This window comes from Lepus europaeus, chromosome 4 (assembly GCF_033115175.1).
Source record: "Lepus europaeus isolate LE1 chromosome 4, mLepTim1.pri, whole genome shotgun sequence".
Taxonomy (NCBI): domain Eukaryota; kingdom Metazoa; phylum Chordata; class Mammalia; order Lagomorpha; family Leporidae; genus Lepus; species Lepus europaeus.
Genome location: NC_084830.1, coordinates 147,385,208 through 147,403,733, shown reverse-complemented (window position 1 = coordinate 147,403,733; position 18,526 = coordinate 147,385,208). Strand labels below are relative to the sequence as shown.

Below are 18,526 nucleotides of genomic sequence, written 5' to 3'. Positions count from 1 at the left end.
GCTCTAGTTAATTTGTTATATCACTTCAATGTTTTTATTTATAGACTTACAACCCTCTAACTAGGTACAAGAACCTCTTACCAAGAATTCCATGTTATTTCTCAAAAGGCAAACAAGAAGCAGAATTCTGCTAGAAGAAATGAGAAACTTGTGAACATCACCAAAGGAAACCCTGCTTGTGTTTTTAAGGTGGAAAGTAACACAAAGAACAAAGTACCTGTGCAGAGCACTTTGGGTTATAAACAGGATGAGAAGCAATACAGACAAGCTGCAGATGCTCCAACTTTGGCCCCATTATTTCATAGTAGCAATCTGACTAGCATTTAGTATCTTATACATTTAAGCAAAGGCTCCAGATCCAAACTTGCACAGTTTAGAAGTGACAGAAGACTGCTTATCCACTCATTATTTCACTCAAGTATTTACCAAATACAATTAAAGACAATCAGAAAAATCAGTGTTTAAAGTGTCTCTTCAGTGGTGTGTACTCCATGGAAGAATCTTAGTATTTACATATTCAGACCAAAGTACTCTAGTTTTTCATGAACAAGTTGGGGGCAGGGAGCTGTTTCATATTACATCAATGGCTTTATCACTAACACACACCCACACACTCAAAAGTAAAACACTCATTGCTAGAAACCTTAACACCAAGTGGTAGTATGTAGCCATCATTCAGTGTACCAGGAAAAAACTTGTTTTCCGGTATCCTAATAATCACCTCTCAATTAGCCACATTGCAAAGTGCGCCTGGGGTAAGCATTTGGCACATCAGTTAAGTCTCCAGCTTGGGACAAGCACATTCCATAACAGAGTGCCTGCTGAAGTCCTGGCAGCTTCCTGGTAATATGTACTCTGGGAGGGAGCAGACTGGTAGCAACTAGCCACATGTGGCAACTGATATCTTAAAATTGGGCTAGTGTGACTAAGGATTTAAAATTTAAATTTCAATTAATTCTTAACAACTAACATATAAATAAACTACATGCGGCTAGTATCCACCATATCCAACTACACAAGTGTTGACTTTGTCTACCTCTCCAACTTTTTTTCCACTTTTTCTACGAATTTCCATCCTTTCAGCCATTCTGAAAAAATTCACTGACCTTTGAAGCAACTGTATCTTTGCATGCACCTCTATGTAACTTGTTCCTTGTACCCCCAAATTTTCTTTTGTCCTCTAGCTCAGCAGAAGCTTCTCATCCTCAAGACAGGACTCCACCTTACCTCGTGGGAGAATTTAATCATTTTTCTTTGGAAGGTTTAGATACAGATCTATGTTCTCATAACAAACATGCATGTAACTGTAGCTACTCATTATATCACATGGCAGTAATTTGTTCAGATGTCTTTTCTGTCAGAATATGTGTGTCTTAAAAATGTGTACCATCATTGTTATAAACTTAAGGGACATTCTGTCAAAGAGTAAGAGTGTATTTTTTCTATCAGCTAATGCATTTTTTGTCTAACTTTGGGCAAGCTGTACAACGTATCTGTCTGCTTTACTATATAACCTACAGGCTTGTGTAAAGATTAAATGATGGTCTTGCTAAACAATCTGGCAATGTGTCAGTGTGGGTGGACAGACAGAGTTAGACAGTGAGAGAGAGAGAGACAGAGATAAAGGTCTTCCTTTTTTCCATTGGTTCACCCCGCAAATGGCCACTTCGGCCGGCGTACTGCACCGATCCAAAGCCAGGTGCCAGGTGCTTCCTCCTGGTCTCCCATGCGGGGGCAGGGCCCAAGCACTTGGGCCATCCTCCACTACACTCTCCGGCCACAGCAGGGAGCTGGACTGGAAGAGGAGCAACTGGGACAGAATCTGGAGCCCCAACCGGGACTAGAACCCAGGGTACCAGCGCCGCAGGCAGAGGATTAGCCTAGTGAGCCGCAGCGCTTGCGGAATCACAGGTTTTCTTACTTGTTTTCTATGTTGCTTTGTACCTCCTCTGACACAGATTAAGCTGTTGACAGTCTCTTCTCTGCTTTTCCACCAGAGGGCCTGCACATACCTAGAGTAAGCCAGCATTTCCCAAGCAAACACGTGGAGAGAGGGATTTCCATGAGAGTATCACGGAACACGGGTTTTAAATTTGAAGTTTCTTTCTGCTCAGACTTCCTTACCTATTTTCTTTCTACCCAACTGTTTATTCTGCGATTGTTTAGTGGGTGGTGGTCACACTAGGACACTCTGGATCTTACTCTTTGATTTTAGGCTCACACATCACTAACATAGTAAGAAGCTTTTTCTCATTTCCTACTTGTGTGATTACATCTTTTTCCCCCAAGCTCTTACAGTGTACCATGTTTTGATTGGATTCAGAATGTGTTTAAAAAGAGTAAGATGCATTTTTTAAATTAAAAAACGTTTTTAAAATTTGCTTATTTTTATTTTATTTAAAAAGCAGATACAGAGAGAGATCTTTCTGCTCACTCTCCACATGTATGCAGTAAGCATGGCTGGCCCACAGCAAAGCCAGGACTGGAACTGCATCCCAGTCTCCTACGTGGGAATTAAGGATCCAAGGACTTGAATAACAGCCCTTAAAGAAAAACAAGAGCACTAAGGCAATGACATGGCAAACTGAGGGGAAGACATAAATTCTGAAACATCTGAGAGGAACAATCTACAGATATTACTTACTGGTTAGACTGTAATTGTGTTCCCACCTTCCAAGTAGAAGGGTCTTCAATATGTTTGTGAAAAACGAGAATTAAGTTTATTTTGGTGCAAAAAAATTTGAAATCCATGCACTGTTTTTTCATAATATACATTTTCCACGAACTGTTGAAGATTCTTCATTCACACTTCTATCCCATAAGACAGGCAGACCTGGTATTACCATCTTCATTTATAGAGATGAAGCAACCAAAGCACAGAGGATTTAGCTCACCTTCTCAATCACACTGTCACTGAGGACGGAGGAGCCATCTAACTAACTCTTTAAATCTGGCCGTTACCTATCCTATTTATCAAATACTGCTCCTAAATATCTTACTGCTACTTCTAACTGCCAAATACATCTTCCTACCCCAAAACCTAGGAATTTTTGATAACATTGAAAGGTAACTTAACTTTGTTCTAAGTTCTGAAAAGATCTAACGGTTAGTACATACACGAGAGGATATTCAACATTTTAAGTCAACAGGGAGATGTAATATATAACTATAATGAAATACCACTACAAAACTACTAGAATTTTTAAAGTAATAATAAAATCTAATAAGAGCAAGTGTTGGTGAGGATGTGGAACTGACAATCTCAGATAATTTGGTAGTTTTTAACACATTTACCACATGACTCAGCCACTCACTTCTGGGTATAAAACTAAGAGAAATAAAAGTATATGTGCCAGAGCCGGCGATATGTTGTAGCAGGTTAACGCTCTGGTCTGAAGCGCCGGCATCACATATGGGCGCCAGTTGTAGTCCCAGCTGCTCCACTTCCGATCCAGGTCTCTGCTATGGCCTGGGAAAGCACAAGACGGGCCAAGTCCTTGGGCCCCTGCACCCGCGTGGGAGACCTGGAAGAAGCTCCTGGCTTCAGATCGGCGCAGTTCCGGCTATTGCAGCCAACTGGGGAGTAAACTATCGGACGGAAGACCTCTCTCCCTCTCCTCTCTCTGTGCAACTCTGACTCTCAAGTAAAAAATTAGTAAATCTTTTTTTTTTTTTAAATGTGTCAACAAAGAGTTTTATTTATTTTTTTGACAGGCAGAGTGGATAGTGAGAGAGAGAGATAGAAAGAAAGGTCCTCCTTTTTGCCGTTGGTTCACTCTCCAATGGCCGCTGCGGCCGGCACATCTCGCTGATCCGAAGCCAGGAGTCAGGTGCTTCTCCTGGTCTCCCATGCGGGTGCATGGCCCAAGGACCTGGGCCATCCTCCACTGCCTTCCCGGGCCATAGCAGAGAGCTGGCCTGGAAGAGGGGCAACCGGGATAGAATCCGGCGCCCCGACCGGGACTAGAACCTGGTGTGCTGGCGCCACAAGGTGGAGGATTAGCCTGTTGAGCCATGGCGCCGGCCCCAACAAAGAGTTTTATAAAATATTCACAGAACTTTAACTGTAACTGCCTAAAATTGGAATAAAACTAATATTCATAAACTGATTACTATAGAAATAAACTGATATTTTCATAGAATGGAGTACTACTCAGAAGGGAAGGGAACAACTGATATATACAACATGGATGAATCTTAAAATCATTAAAATTACCCTAAGAAGCCAGGCAAAAAAATAAAAGGATACATGCTATCTTATGCCATTTATAGAAAGGTCTAGAAAAAAAATTAACCTATAGTGACAAAATGGAGATAAGCAGTTGCTTATGGATGTGAACTCTGGAGAGATTACATATGAAGACAGACAAACTTTTGGAAATCAATTATACTGACTATAGCGATGGTCTCAAAGTTATACGCAAGTGTAAAAACTGATAAAATTGTGCACTTAACATATGAGTATTATACTTTAATTATATCAGTAAAGTTATGAAAAGCAAAAACATTTCTTGCAAATTCTGAGAGCAATATTCAATGGAGTTTTTAAAATATTACTGTTTAACAGGTATTCATATTAAAGTTTTATATTAAGATATGATTCTCATCTATACAATGTAATGTATGATAAAACTGTAAAAAACTCCATATGAATAAACCATCTTTTTCCATCATTTTAAGCATTCCATTAGAAAGTAACAGTAAAATACATGAAAAATTTTGAATATCCACAGAAGCTTGGTATACAGGTCAAAAATTAAATAATAATTATGATTAAAGACAGCAGTAACAAATCATTCTGTGTATCTTTAAGAATTTTTTATTTAAATTTTCAGCATTCTGGCAAGAACAAGTTGATAATGGTTTGCAAACTCAAAAAGAAACTATCAAATTTCCATTCCTGTCTGAAAGAATGATTTCTTCCACTCTTTCTCTCTGTAAACTTTTGACAACAGGACAAGAGAAATAAAGGACCCTATAGTGACCATAAAACCAGTTTGCCACTGGATGCTTTCAAAAACACTATCAAGATTTTCTGACAATGCAGCCTTACCAATAACAAAGACCAATATGCAGGACTTTGGCCAGGTGCACAGAGTTTACATAACTAATGGATTTAATTAAAAGTAAATGAAAACATCTCAATCCTGCATTTTCTTTTGACAGGCAGAGTTAGACAGTGAGAGAGACAGACAGAGAGAAAGGTCTTCCTTCCATTGGTTCACCCCCCAAATGGCCACCAATGTTGGCATGCTGCAGCCTGTGCACCAAGCCTGCGCACCTCCTCCAAAGCCAGGAGCCAGGTGTTCCCCCCTCACACCCCCACCCCCCAGTCTCCCATGCAGGTCCATCCGCCACTGCCCTCCTGGGCCACAGCAGAGAGCTGGACTGGAAGAGCAGCAACTGGGAACAGAACCCAGCGTCCCAACCAGGACTAGAACCCAGGGTACAGGCATTTCAGGCGGATCAATCCTGCATTTTCAAAGTTGCCTGAAACATACCCTTTTTAGAGTGAAAATGAAATCCTTTTAACTCATGAACACGAAATAATGACCAAAAACTCATCACAAAAATAGTTAATGAATCAGTTTTGACTAAATTGAATCAACTTACTACTCCCCTTCATGACAGTACTTAACAGGATAATGACCTGACATTAGCTATACAAGCCTGTTACATGCAAAATACCACTTTCCATAGGGATTATCACCAAACAGAATCCCTAGCAGGGTGCCCACTGCTCTTTCTATCCACTCAGAAAACCAGAATCTCCCTTCCTGAGAAGACAATCTTCAGCACACAAGATAGTTAAAAAGCAAATGACTCATAAGCACAAGTCACAGCTACAAAGAGAAAATAAAGATTTGTCGAGTTTCATGACAAAACCCCGAAAGTAGCTGGAAAAACAACACACCTATAGTTGAGACCAGAAAAATTAATCAAAACACATGCACACAATATGCACTCTTCAGCTCACACAAGGATTACCAAATAATATAATTAAAGACACTAATTTAGCAATCCTACCTTTTGAGATTTTTTTCTAAAGAAATAAAGATGTAGGCCTATATAACCACAACAATACTCAGCATCTCTTTTTTAAATAAACAATGAAAAACTAGAAATTATCAATAATCAATGACCAAATACTGGAAAATGCATTACACGTTATTATAATGCAATACTATGTAACCACTAAAAAGAGCGTTAAATTTTAATACTTATCAGCAAAGATATTCAATTTGTATTAAGTTCCAAAAAATTACAAAATATATTTAAGTTTTTCAAGGCCAGGGTTTCAAAAGTCTTAACTATCTACATATTGAAAAGTTTTATCTAAGAATATATGAAAAGTCAGCAGTGGTTACATAACTAGGTGGTAGGAACAATACTTAATCTTTCAAAAACTAAACACACACTGTAAAATAAAGTCAGCAAAGTCTGCTTATTACGCAAATGGTACAAAAGCTTACAGCTGCCTTAAACCTAATACTGACTCCAGTAGAGATCCCTGCTTCTTACTCCTTAAATGAAACAAGTGAGTGTCTTTCCAACAACCTGAAGAACATTCCCTTGAGAATTGTGCTGCCATCAACTATCTTTCTAGCTTTCAAGTATTATTTAAACACACGTCAACAGGAGAAAAAGCTTCAGACAATTCTTGAGGATCACGATTCCCTGAAAACTAATTATGGAACCTCTCACCTCAAACATACACATAAATTTATTTCTGGTTTTTCCTTATATCCTGACTGATTTATTTTTCAGTAAAGACTTCTGAAGAAACAGCTAGTATTTCTTCTGTTATTATCAAAGTTACTACTCCACTTTTTAAGTAACTGCATGGGTAAACAAACCTTTTAACATCTCCATACTTTCCTGCACTAAGATGTATTGCATGCATTTGTCCCACATTTCAAAGGAAGAATTTCCATAATACATCATGTGTTATGCCTTAGAGCCTATCAGTTGAAAACAAAAAACAAAAACCCTAAAACTCCCAGTGAGTCTACTACCTGAACTCTCAGGACTCCAATCTATACCCCAATCCGGTAAAGAAAATCCACAAGTATTTCTACAAAGATAGGGTAAAACATTTTTTGTTACATTATTCATCAAACATAGAAGCAAAAATGAAACTTCCAATGCTAAGCACATTCCTAACAACTCAATCAAGCACAAGGCTTTTTAAAAATTATAAATGTAGGGACGGCACTATGGAGTAGGGGGTAAAGCTGCTGCCTGCAGTGCCAGCATCCCATATGGGCGCCTGTTCAGGTCTTGGCTGATCCAGCTCTCTGTTATGGCCTGGGAAGGCAGTAGAGGATAGCCCAAGTGCTTGGGCCCCTGCACCCACATGGGAGACCCAAAGGAAGATCCTGGCTCCGGATTGGCACACCTCCAGCCATTGTGGCCCACTGGAGAGTGAACCAGCGGATGGAAGGCCTCTCTCTCTCTGCCTCTCCTCCTCTCTCTGTGTAACTCTTTCAAATAAATAAATAAGTCTTTAGAAAAATTATAAATGTATTATTTGCCCCAAACTTCCACATGAAGAACCTAAGTGTTGAGATCTTCAAAAATATATATAAATTAAAGATACTACATATGAAAATGAAGACTCACAAAATGCTCTAAACATACTCACAGAAAGATAACTATTAATGTCCACATTGTCAGTAATGGTTTGGCGCTCTCCTTTGTAGTTAATTTTCCGAAACCTTCTTCGAGACTGTCGGGCAGGAATTTCTCTTTGTAGAAAACTATCTTCATTGTCTTTAGAATTCTCTACCTGCAATACAAGTTCACATTCTTCATTAAACATCCAATTTTTCCACACTAAGGACAGTCTATGGAGTCTTAATAAGCTCATAAGGAAGCTACATTTATTTTTTGCAAGAAACTGTGTCACCAAAACAGACCACATTAAGGACGGCACTCATCAAGTTCACAAAAGTAAAGGTGATGTTATAGAGATGTAGAGACCACAGCTTCCTTCCAGGAACGGTCCCTGTTGTGCACACCTAAGCATATATCCTCTAAGTAAAGTCACTTACCAGAAATGAAGGTTGTTAACTACACCTAAGCATTCAGTAATTATAACTTCTGAGTTAGTCTTATTACAAACTGTTTACAGACTTATTTTACTTAGCAAACCATCTTGCTTATGACTTCAATGAACTGCTAAAAAACAACAAAAACTTTATGTAATATTATTTCATGTTCATCTTAATGTAAGACAATACCAAAAGGCAGGTTGGTGTTTTTCAGGAAAGAAAATAAAAGAAAAAGCAAGCTAACATGTACTGAGGGCTTAAAATGCTCCAGCCACTTGCACACGTATATAGGTCAATCTCCAAAGCTTCTGTTGCTGACAGAAGAATGCAGTGTCGGGGCCAGCACCGTGGTTCACTTGGTTAATCCTCCGCCTGTGGCGCCAGCATCCCATATGGGCACTGGGTTCTAGTCCTGGTTGCTCCTCTTCCAGTCCAGCTCTCTACTGTGGCCCGGCAGGGCAGTGGAGGATGGCCCAGGTGCTTGGGCCCCTGCACCTACATGGGAGACCAGGAAGAAGCACCTGGCTCCTGGCTTCGGATCGGCGTAGTGCTGACCGTAGCGGCCATTAGGGGAGTGAACCAACCGAAGGAAGACTTTTCTCTCTGTCTCTCTGTCTATAACTCTACTTGTCAAATAAATAATACATTGAACTTAATTTTTACAAAGTATATTGATATGCTCTAAAATATAGCTTATAATTAACCTCACTTTCAATCAATAACGATCTCAGTTTTCCCCTATTTATCTTATTAGGCTTCTTGCACTTTCAAAACTGAAAAGCACCCAAACATATAATCTAATTAACATTCCCAGCTCCCAAGCTTGGCTTCCAAATCTTTTATTTTTTTTTATTTTTTTTTAAAGGAATGGCATATGAAATGCTTTATGAAAATAAACACATTATCAATGCAGAGAGAGCAAAGCAGATAGCATTTGTAATGCGTACAGTATTGGACAGAGGAGATTTAGGAAAAGGAAGAGAGTTACTCATGAATTCCTGAAAAAGAAATGCCTTTGGGAAGTAATACAATAGTTTTTTTTTTTTTAAAAGAATTATTTATTTATTTGGAAGGCAGAGTTAGAGAGTCAGTGGAAGAGGCAGAGAGAAAAGTCTTCCATCCACTAGTTCACTCGCCCAATGGCCACAACGGCCAGGGCTGGGCTAATCTGAAGCCAGGAGTCAGGAGCTTCCTCCAGGACTCCCACATAGGTGTAGGGGCCTAAGGACTTGGGCCATCTTCCTCTGCTTTCCCAGGCCATAGCAGAGAGCTGGATCAGAAGTGGAGGAGCAGGGTCTCAAACCAGCCCATATGGGATGTCAGCACTGCAGACAGTGGCTTAACCTGCTACGCCACAGCACCAGCCCGAAAGTATTACAGCATTTAAACTCCCTAACACCTCCTTTGGTGCTTTACTCATAGAGTATGTGCATGAAAACTACTGGAAGAAACAAACCCATTTAGGGACAATCCATATACTAGTCTAGTATCTTAAGGTTTCAGATAACGGGGTGTGTGTGTGTGTGTGTGTGTGTGTGAATGTGTTTTATTTCTGGGCTGGCATGGGGCTTCAAAAATGGATCTACTTTTGAGCAATTTAGTTATCCATTCTAGATGGAATTTTAACCAAATGTACTAAAAGCCTTCAATTAAATAATTATAATCATAGTCCCCAAATATTTAACATTCCTGTCATTTTTAAAGATTTATTTATTTATTTGAAAGTCAGTTACACAAAGAGAGGAGAGGCAGAGAGAGAGAGAGAGAGAGAGAGAGAGAGAGAGAGAGAGAGAGGTCTTCCATCTGCTGGTTCACTCCCCAATTAGCCACAATGGCTAGAGCTGTGCCAATCTGAAACCAGGAGCCAGGAGCTTCTTCCAGGTCTCCCACATGGGTGCAGGGGCCCAAGTCCATCTTCTTCTGCTTTTCCAGGCCATAGCAGAGAACTGGATTGGAAGTGGAGAAGCTGGGTCTCGAACTGGTGCCCATATGGAATGCTGGCGCTTCAGACCAAGACATTAACCTGCTGCGCCACAGTGCTGGCCCCATTCCTGTCATTAAGAAGTAGAGTCTGAGCAGGCTTCCAAATCTTAGGTTTAATCATGTCTCAAACTGTCAGTTCTTTTTTTTAAATAAATCCCTCTCCTAATGTTCTTTCATTCCATTACTACCACACTTTATTCAAATTTTAATCACCTCAGTCCTGAACTATAGAACAGGTGATCCTGCTGCTTTAGATACATTTTCCCGTTCCATCCTGCATAGTCAGAAAATTCATGTCAGGTCTGCTATTTAAAATGCTACGATGGACTGCTACTGTTTACCAAATACATTTTGATTTGTTACATTTGATGTCAAAGCCACTTACAGTAAATCTGCAAATATTCTTATTTTATTTTCTAAGCATAACCTTCAAAAGCTGTTTACTCATCTTCCTCCTAACAGAAACTCACATAAAAGCTTTGATGAGATATAGTGATTTTTCAGAAATACTTGATTATGTAATCTGTTCTCTTTCAGATGTGAGAGTTCAAGCATATGCAGCAGCCAGGTCAAAGTGACTATTCATGACTTTATACTCATATTAATAATAACTCTGCTACACAAGTAGCTTAATTAACTTGGGTTACTTCCTCAATATGTATCATCCTATTGATTCTAGCTTCACATGACATCGACATTTCAACTGCCCATCTCTTCCATAATGACAGAAGACATTCCTCTCATCCTTGGCTGCCAACACATTGTTCCCCTAAATGTATCTCTTCTTCTCCAGGGAGGTGTTAATTCTTTTACAGCACTAAACATACCAAACACAGTTATTTGATAAATCTATCTCACTAATGAGATAAGTTCCCTAAAGCAGGAACTCTTATATTACAATAATCTTTGTCTACTTAACACTCAAGAGGGTTGCCAAAATGGGCATTAAATTCTCCTTTTTTTCTAATATGTTAGGTCCTTGGGCCTATGCATAAGGTCCCAAGAAATATGCAGGCAGGCAGAATTAGGCATTACATATTAGTCTACTAGGAGGTAAAACCCACAGGAGACAAGAGATTGATTTTTGGCTCAAGGACAAAAGAATTCTGTATGGGTAGCTAGTATTTGCTACCTCCGTAAGAGGTAAAAAAACACTGGAACATTCATTCTTCATTCAATCAGTCCATTAGGCCTTGCACTAGAAATCATGAAACCACATTCAAGGCTCAGAAAAAAACACTATTACATAGGTACTCTTCTTATTGTAATAGACAGCATAGAATCTCATAAATGTTAAGTAATTCACATATAAGAGGTGACATGTTACCCTATCCCAAGAGAGACCAGATTCTCTGTTTCAGGTCAAAGTTCATTATTATATGATTCTTAGATCTTTAAATATCTACCATTCATAGAGCAAAATCAGAAATTTAAATCATGAAGACTTTTTAAGTAGAAATGGAAACTAAATTTAGGGAAGCACCTTTTGCATTTCAAAATATTGGAGAAAATATCAAATGCAAAGAAAAAAATCTATGACTTTCAATTTACAATATAAAAGATTAAATCCATTTAAAATTACAACTAAATATAACTGTAAAGTATTTAAAACTTCAAATGTTTATATGTTGTATTGAAAACATCAAATGGTGCATCAAAATGCAGAATTTAAAAAAACTGGCAAATGCATAACCGAAATAGCACAAAAGGAAGGAATCCCAAAGCCAGAAAGAACACTTAGATGAAGGCTAACACCAAAGCCCCTCACCAGCTGGACTGTTTCTGCCCAACTCTAGACCTTGGACCTTCCACTTGGATGTTTATAAAGGAGGTGAGAGAACACAGAGAACCTACCACCGTTGGAGAATACAAGAGCAAACCTACTCTTTATAAGCTCATCCCAAGCAGTTACACTCTCATTAAAAGGGCGAATGAAGGGAAGGGGGCAGAGGAGGTGGACACAGTATAACAAAGTAACCAAACAAAAAAAATTTCCCTAGAGAATTCAAACCCACCAGTCATCCTCACAAACATCTGTAATTTCAACTGGTAACACCTTAAGCACATACTTAAATTTAGGCATTGCTCAGTACTGATAACATACAAAAAACACAGGCAGAAATAATGTAAAACTTTACAAGAAGGAAACTAACTAAAAATCTATCACTATACTGAAGTTCCACAGCATATAAACTCACATAGAAAAATCCCAACTACAACAAAATCTCATTGTGTGAGGAAGACCTATAAAAAACAGAAAAAAAGCAGACTTAGACTTGCAAATACTCCAATATACTTACCAGAAAACAGAGCCATCACAAAAAAAAAAAAAAAAAAAAAGGAAATTTAGAACAGAAGGAAACTCTGAAAATGAGCCAGAGATTATAAATGGCAACCAAGCACTGACCACAAAAAACCCTAAATCCCCTCTTCTCCCACCTTCCCCCCAACTAGGCTAGGCAGATTGAGTAATGAAGCCACAGCAGCCTACATTTGGAAAGCAGATGAGAACACGGAGAGAGACCCTGTCTGAGGCACAAGATCACAGGAACACCGAAACAAAATCTTTCAACAAACCTAAAAACAAGGTGACATCAGAGAATTTGAAACCACTGATGCATGACCAGTGTTGTGGCGCAGCAGATACAGCTGCCACCTTTGATGCCAGCATCTCATATGGGTGCCAGTTCATGTTATCAGCTGCTCTACTTCTGATCCAGCTCACTGCAAATGGCCTAGGAAAAGCAGCCAAAGATAGATCAAGTGAGCACTGGCATTAGGGTGAACTGGGTCAACTGCCACCAGTGACACCAGCATCCCATATGGACAACCAACAGTCGGAGTCCAGGCCACTCCAATTCTGATCCAGCTCCCTGTTAATGGTGTTTAGGGCTCTGTGACTCACATGCGAGCCCAGGATGTAGCTCCTGGTTCCTGGCTTCAACCTGGCACAGTTCCAGTCTTTTACGTTATGTAGAGAGTGAACCAGTGGATCAAAGATCTGTCTCTCCCTCTCTCCAACTCTTTCAAAATAAATAAATCTTTAAGAAAAGCTCCTGGGGCCCCTGCCACACACTAGCGAGACTTGGAAGAAGCTCCTGGCTTCGGTGTGGCCACTGTGGCCATGCAGGGAATGAACCAGCAGATGGAAGCTCACTCTCTATCTCTTCTTTCTAAATAAATCTTAAAAAAAAAAAAAAAATAAGAAAGAAAATAAATTGCTGCTACACTAAAGAGACAATCACACCAGTAACAAATCCAAAGTTAGCTCAACACCAGAAGAGGGATGGATGTTCATTTCCAGGCCTCAAGCTTTACTGCCCTACACACAATGCCTTGCATTAAATCCAAAAGTATGAGTAAAATCTAAAAACAGAAAGCTTAAAAAAAAAAAAAAAAAAGACACTGCCAAGAGAAAAATCAATGAGTAGAACAGTCTATAAAAATCAGAGCTGATTCAGATGCTCAAACTATCAGACAGAGAACTTAGAACAACTATAATAAGTACATTAAAGCCTTGCATGAGCAGCAGGGGAATTTCAGCACACACAAAAATATGGAGTAAAATGAACATATCAGAAAAAAAATACAGTAACAGAAATGAAGAATGCCTTTAACAAGCTTATTAGTTTTTCAAGCAGTTTAAGCTTCTCAATGAGTTAAGAATAAATGATTGGGTGTCTGAAACAACAGTTAAAGCATCTATAACCAAGTGCCTAGGATTGAGTCCCGGCTCTGCTAGCGCTTCCAGCTTCCTGCTAATGCACACGCTGGGAAACGGCAGATGATGGCTCAACTAGCTGCATCCCTGACATCAACATGGGGATTCCAGATTCAGTTCCTGGCTTTCGCATTTGGGGAGTAAACCGGTAGATGAGACATCTGTCTCCCTGCTTTCAAAATTAGAAACAAGCAAAGCTTAAACATAGGTAAATAAAAATTGCCCAAAATGAAATAGAAAAAAAAAGTAAAAAAGAGAAATGAATGAAACGAATAGCAGGCCGGAGCCGTGGCTCACTAGGCTAATCCTCCGTCTGCGGCACCGGCACACCAGGTTCTAGTCCCGGTCAGGGCGCCGGATTCTGTCCCGGTTGCCCCTCTTCCAGGCCAGCTCTCTGCTGTGGCCCGGGAAGGCAGTGGAGGATGGCCCAAGTCCTTGGGCCCTGCACCCACATAGCACCTGGCTCCTGCCTTCGGATCAGTGCGGTGTGCCGGCCGCAGCGGCCATTGAGGAATGAACCAACAGCAAAGGAAGACATTTCTCTCTCTGTGAAGGAAAGAAGGAAAGAAGGAAGGAAGGAAGGAAGGAATAGCATATTAAGGTGCAATTAAAAAGGGAGTTAATGAGTTAGAAAGGAGTCAGAAGAATTACTCACCATGGAACAAAAAGTCATGAAGAGATGAAAAATGAGACAGTTTACAACATACTGAAGACAAAGTGAAGCGAGTATACATGTTTACATGGCTCACAGTGGTGACAGCAGAAAGGGGGAATGAGACAATCAACGCCCAAAGACATTTTCTAAAAAGCTCAAAACAGTCCAACTAATTCAAAGCAGAATAATTAAAACTCCCAAGAGCAAATTGAAAGATAAAAGAGAAACAGAAGACGACTTGTCACACAGCCAGAATGAAAATATAAATAGGATAAAAAGAAGGGCAATTAGATTAATAACATATCCCCCAACAATGGGTGCCAGAAAATAGTTGAATGCATTGACTGTGCTGAGAGAAGATAATTTCCCTGCTACACTTGTTTCCATGGCAAAAAAAACTGTCCAAGAATGTGGCAAAATAAACCTACTTTCACATTTTATACTACAAAAAAAAGACTATATCCAGCTGTTTACCAACAAAACACTTCACACAAGAAAAATTTATAGGATGTACTCTAATGTAATGAGCAGTTCCATAAATAAGGTCTTAGATGAAAGAATTAAAAAGCAAAAAATGCTAAATATATGGTTAAATATGAACAAAGAAAGACTGTACAAGACAATAAAATAAGAAACTCTGAAAATAAATATATGAAGCTAAAATACTGGAAAAAAAATGTAGAGATCAAATTGGCTACTGGCATGCAAGATATATATATTCCTGGCTACTTTTTTTAAAAAAAATATTTATTTATTACTTGAGAGGCAGAGTTATAGACAGAGGGGGAAGAAGTGAGAGAGAGAGAGGGAGGGAGGGAGGGAGAGAGGGAGAGGTCTTCCATTTGCTGGTTCACTCCTTAAATGGCCCCAACAGCCGGAACTGGGCCAATCTGAAGCTGGAAGCTAGGCACTTGTTCCAGGTCTCACACAAAGGTGCAGGAGCCCAAGCACCTGGGCCATCTTCCGCTGCTCTCCCAAGCCATAGCAGAGAGCTGGGTCAGAAGTGATGCAGCTGGGACTCTAACCAGTGCCCACTTGGGATGCTAATGACGTAGGAAACTACTTAAACCATTGCACACTACACACACCACCCCTCCTGGCTACTTTTTACCTTCAAATATTTTACAATCAATGTTTACAAATAGCCAGAATCAACACTAAAATGAGAGCTCAAACACTGTTTCTACTGGAGTACAGTGAAGAGAGGAGAAGAGGGAAAAAAAAGTCTCCAAACTTCAGCCTGGCTGAGATTTGGCTGTTGCAGCCATTTGGCAGAGTGATGGGGTGAATGGAAGACCTTCTTCCCTCTGTCTCTCCCTGTCACTCTTCCAAGTTAAAAAAAAAAATTTTTTTTTTAAGTTCCTATAAAAAAATAGAAAAACAGAAATAAACAGAATATCCCATATGGACAATGGTTCAAGTCCTGAATGCTCCACTTGATGCAGATCCTTGCTACTGCCCTGAGAAAAGTTGAAGATGGCCCAGATGTTTGGGTGCCTGCCACCTACAAGGGAGACCCTGATGAAGGTCCTGTTTTAGCCTGGCCACCGCAGCCATCCAGAGAGTGATCCAGCTGATGGCAGATCTAACTCCTACTTTCAAAATAAATTTTTTAAAAAGGAAGAGCAACAGAGAGGGGCCATCATCATTAGAGCCCTATATACTTTGTTATTATTATTATTATTATTTTTTGGACAGGCAGAGTAGATAGTGAGAGAGATAGAAAGGTCTTCCTTTGCCGTTGCTTCACCTTCCAATGGCCTCCGCGGACGGCACACCGTGCTGCAGGAGCCAGGTGCTTCTCCTGGTCTCCCATGGGGTGCAGAGCCCAAGGAGTTGGGCCATCCTCCACTGCCTTCCTGGGCCATAGCAGAGAGCTGGCCTGGAAGAGGGGCAACCTGGACAGAATCTGGCGCCCCGAACGGGACTAGAACCCAGTGTGCTGGCACTGCAAGGCGGAGGATCAGCCTATTCAGCCACGGCGCCGGCCACTTTGTTATTATTTTTTCCTCTTTTAATCTGGAACTGTTGATCAATCTTCCTATACCAGAGTATAGGCCACTTTACTTGTAGAATGCCTTTCAATTTGGGGCAGGCATTGTGCACAGTGGGTTAAGCCACTGCTTGGGATGCCAACATTCCCCCTCAGAATGCCTGATTAGAATCCTGGCTATTCTGTGCTCCTGATCTGCTTTCCATCTAATGTAACTGAGAGGCAGGAATGATGTGCAACATTCCCTTCAATCCACGTAGGCAACCTCAATAGACTTCCTGTCTCGGCTTCCACCTGGTGCACCACTGACTGTTGCCAGCATCTGGAGAATGAACCAGCAGATAGAAGATGCATCTTTCCCTCTTTATATCTTCCTTTTTTTTTTTTTTTTTTTGACAGGCAGAGTGGACAGTGAGAGAGAGAGACAGAGAGAAAGGTCTCCCTTTTGCCGTTGGTTCACCCTCCAATGGCCGCCGCGGTAGGCGCGCTGCGGTAGGCGCGCTGCGGCCGGCGCACCGCGCTGATCCGATGGCAGGAGCCAGGTGCTTCTACTGGTCTCCCGTGGGGTGCAGGGCCCAAGCACTTGGGCCATCCTCCACTGCACTCCCTGGCCACAGCAGAGAGCTGGCCTGGAAGAGGGGCAACCGGGACAGGACCGGTGCCCTGACCGGGACTAGAACCCAGTGTGCCGACGCCACAAGGCGGAGGATTAGCCTAGTGAGCCGTGGTGCCGGCCTTCCCTCTTTATATCTTCCAAATAATTTAAAAAAAATTACCTCTCTACAAAGTGTTTCAATTTAGTTGGTCTGCTAAACCCTAATGATCTGATTCAAGTCTGCATCTCTAGCAGCAATATTATCATAGAGGCTGATGTCTGAGTTCCTTGCTTGTGATCATACAATTGTGGTAGAAATGACTGATTGCTGTTTTGAGAGAATCTGTCATGTTTTCCGACTAAAAGTTTAAAGAAAGTTTTTTTGGCCGGCACTGCGGCTCACTTGGCTAATCCTCAACCTGCGGCGCCAGCACTGCGGGTTCTAGTCCTGGTTGGGATGCTGGATTCTGTCCCAGTTGCCCCTCTTCCAGTCCAGCTCTCTGCTGTGGCCCAGGAGCGCAGTGGAGGATGGCCCAAGTGCTTGGGTCCTGAACCCACATGGGAGACCAGGAAGAAGCACCTCGCCCCTGGCTTCAGATCAGCGCAGCGCACTAGCCATAGCAGCCATTTGGGGGCTGAACCAACAGAAAAGGAAGACCTTTCTCTCTGTCTCTCCCTCTCACTGTATAACTCTAACTCTGCCTGTCAAAAAAATTTTTTTTTTTTTTTTTTTTTTTTTTGGTCAGGCAGAGTTAGGCAGTGAGAGAGACAAACAGAGACAGTTATAGACAGTGAGAAAGAGATAGAAATGTCTTCCTTCTGTTGGTTCACTCCCCTAATGGCCGCTACGGCCGGCGCTGCACCTGTCCGAAGCCAGGAACTGGTTACTTCCTCCCGGTCTCCATGCGGGTGCAGGGGCCCAAGCACTTGGGCCATCCTCCACTGCCCTCCCGGGCCACAGCAGAGAGCTGGACTGGAAGAGGAGCAACTGGGACTAGAACCCGCGGTGCCGGCGCCACAGTGGAGGATTAGCCAAGTGAGCCACGGCGCCAGCTCTAAAAAATTTTCCGATTATAAATGATTTTTAAGAAAATATTCTAAGACTACCTAAGTATTCCAGTCCTCACTAAACACATAGCCCAATTTTTAGCATCCTTTAACCATTTTCTACCAATCATTCCTTAAGTATTTATTGGTTGGCATTCTACTCTCTCTTCTCCCTTATTCATTCATTTACTCCTTCATACCATTAGAACTTATACAGTTCTATATTATCCATCAGGGTACCATGAATTACTCTAAACTTTTATTTGGATTCTCAAAATTTCCAGACTTGGCCCAGCAGTGCCCCTTCAGCCTGGCCTTTGTGTTCTTATTCTGAGTACTTCCTTACTTTTTGGAGTAGATGACAATAATATTTTATTTATTTATTTATTTATTTATTCACAGAGAACTAAGCTACAAAAGGAGCACAACTGTCAATCTCATCAAATTGTACATTTACAGTGTCTATATTTGTGGTGAT

At 40.9% G+C, this 18,526-nt stretch overlaps 1 protein-coding gene across 7 annotated transcripts in view; it reads right to left on the bottom strand.

Annotated features, from left to right (window-relative positions):
- The window catches only part of RAPGEF6 (Rap guanine nucleotide exchange factor 6), a 218,633-nt gene that overhangs the window by 142,314 nt on the left and 57,793 nt on the right, over window positions 1–18,526 (bottom strand). For all 7 annotated transcript variants that reach the window (XM_062189209.1, XM_062189210.1, XM_062189211.1 and 4 more), the window contains exon 6: window positions 7,646–7,789. In XM_062189209.1, coding sequence (XP_062045193.1) covers window positions 7,646–7,789 — 144 coding nt within the window. The remainder of the gene's footprint in view (window positions 1–7,645; window positions 7,790–18,526) is intronic.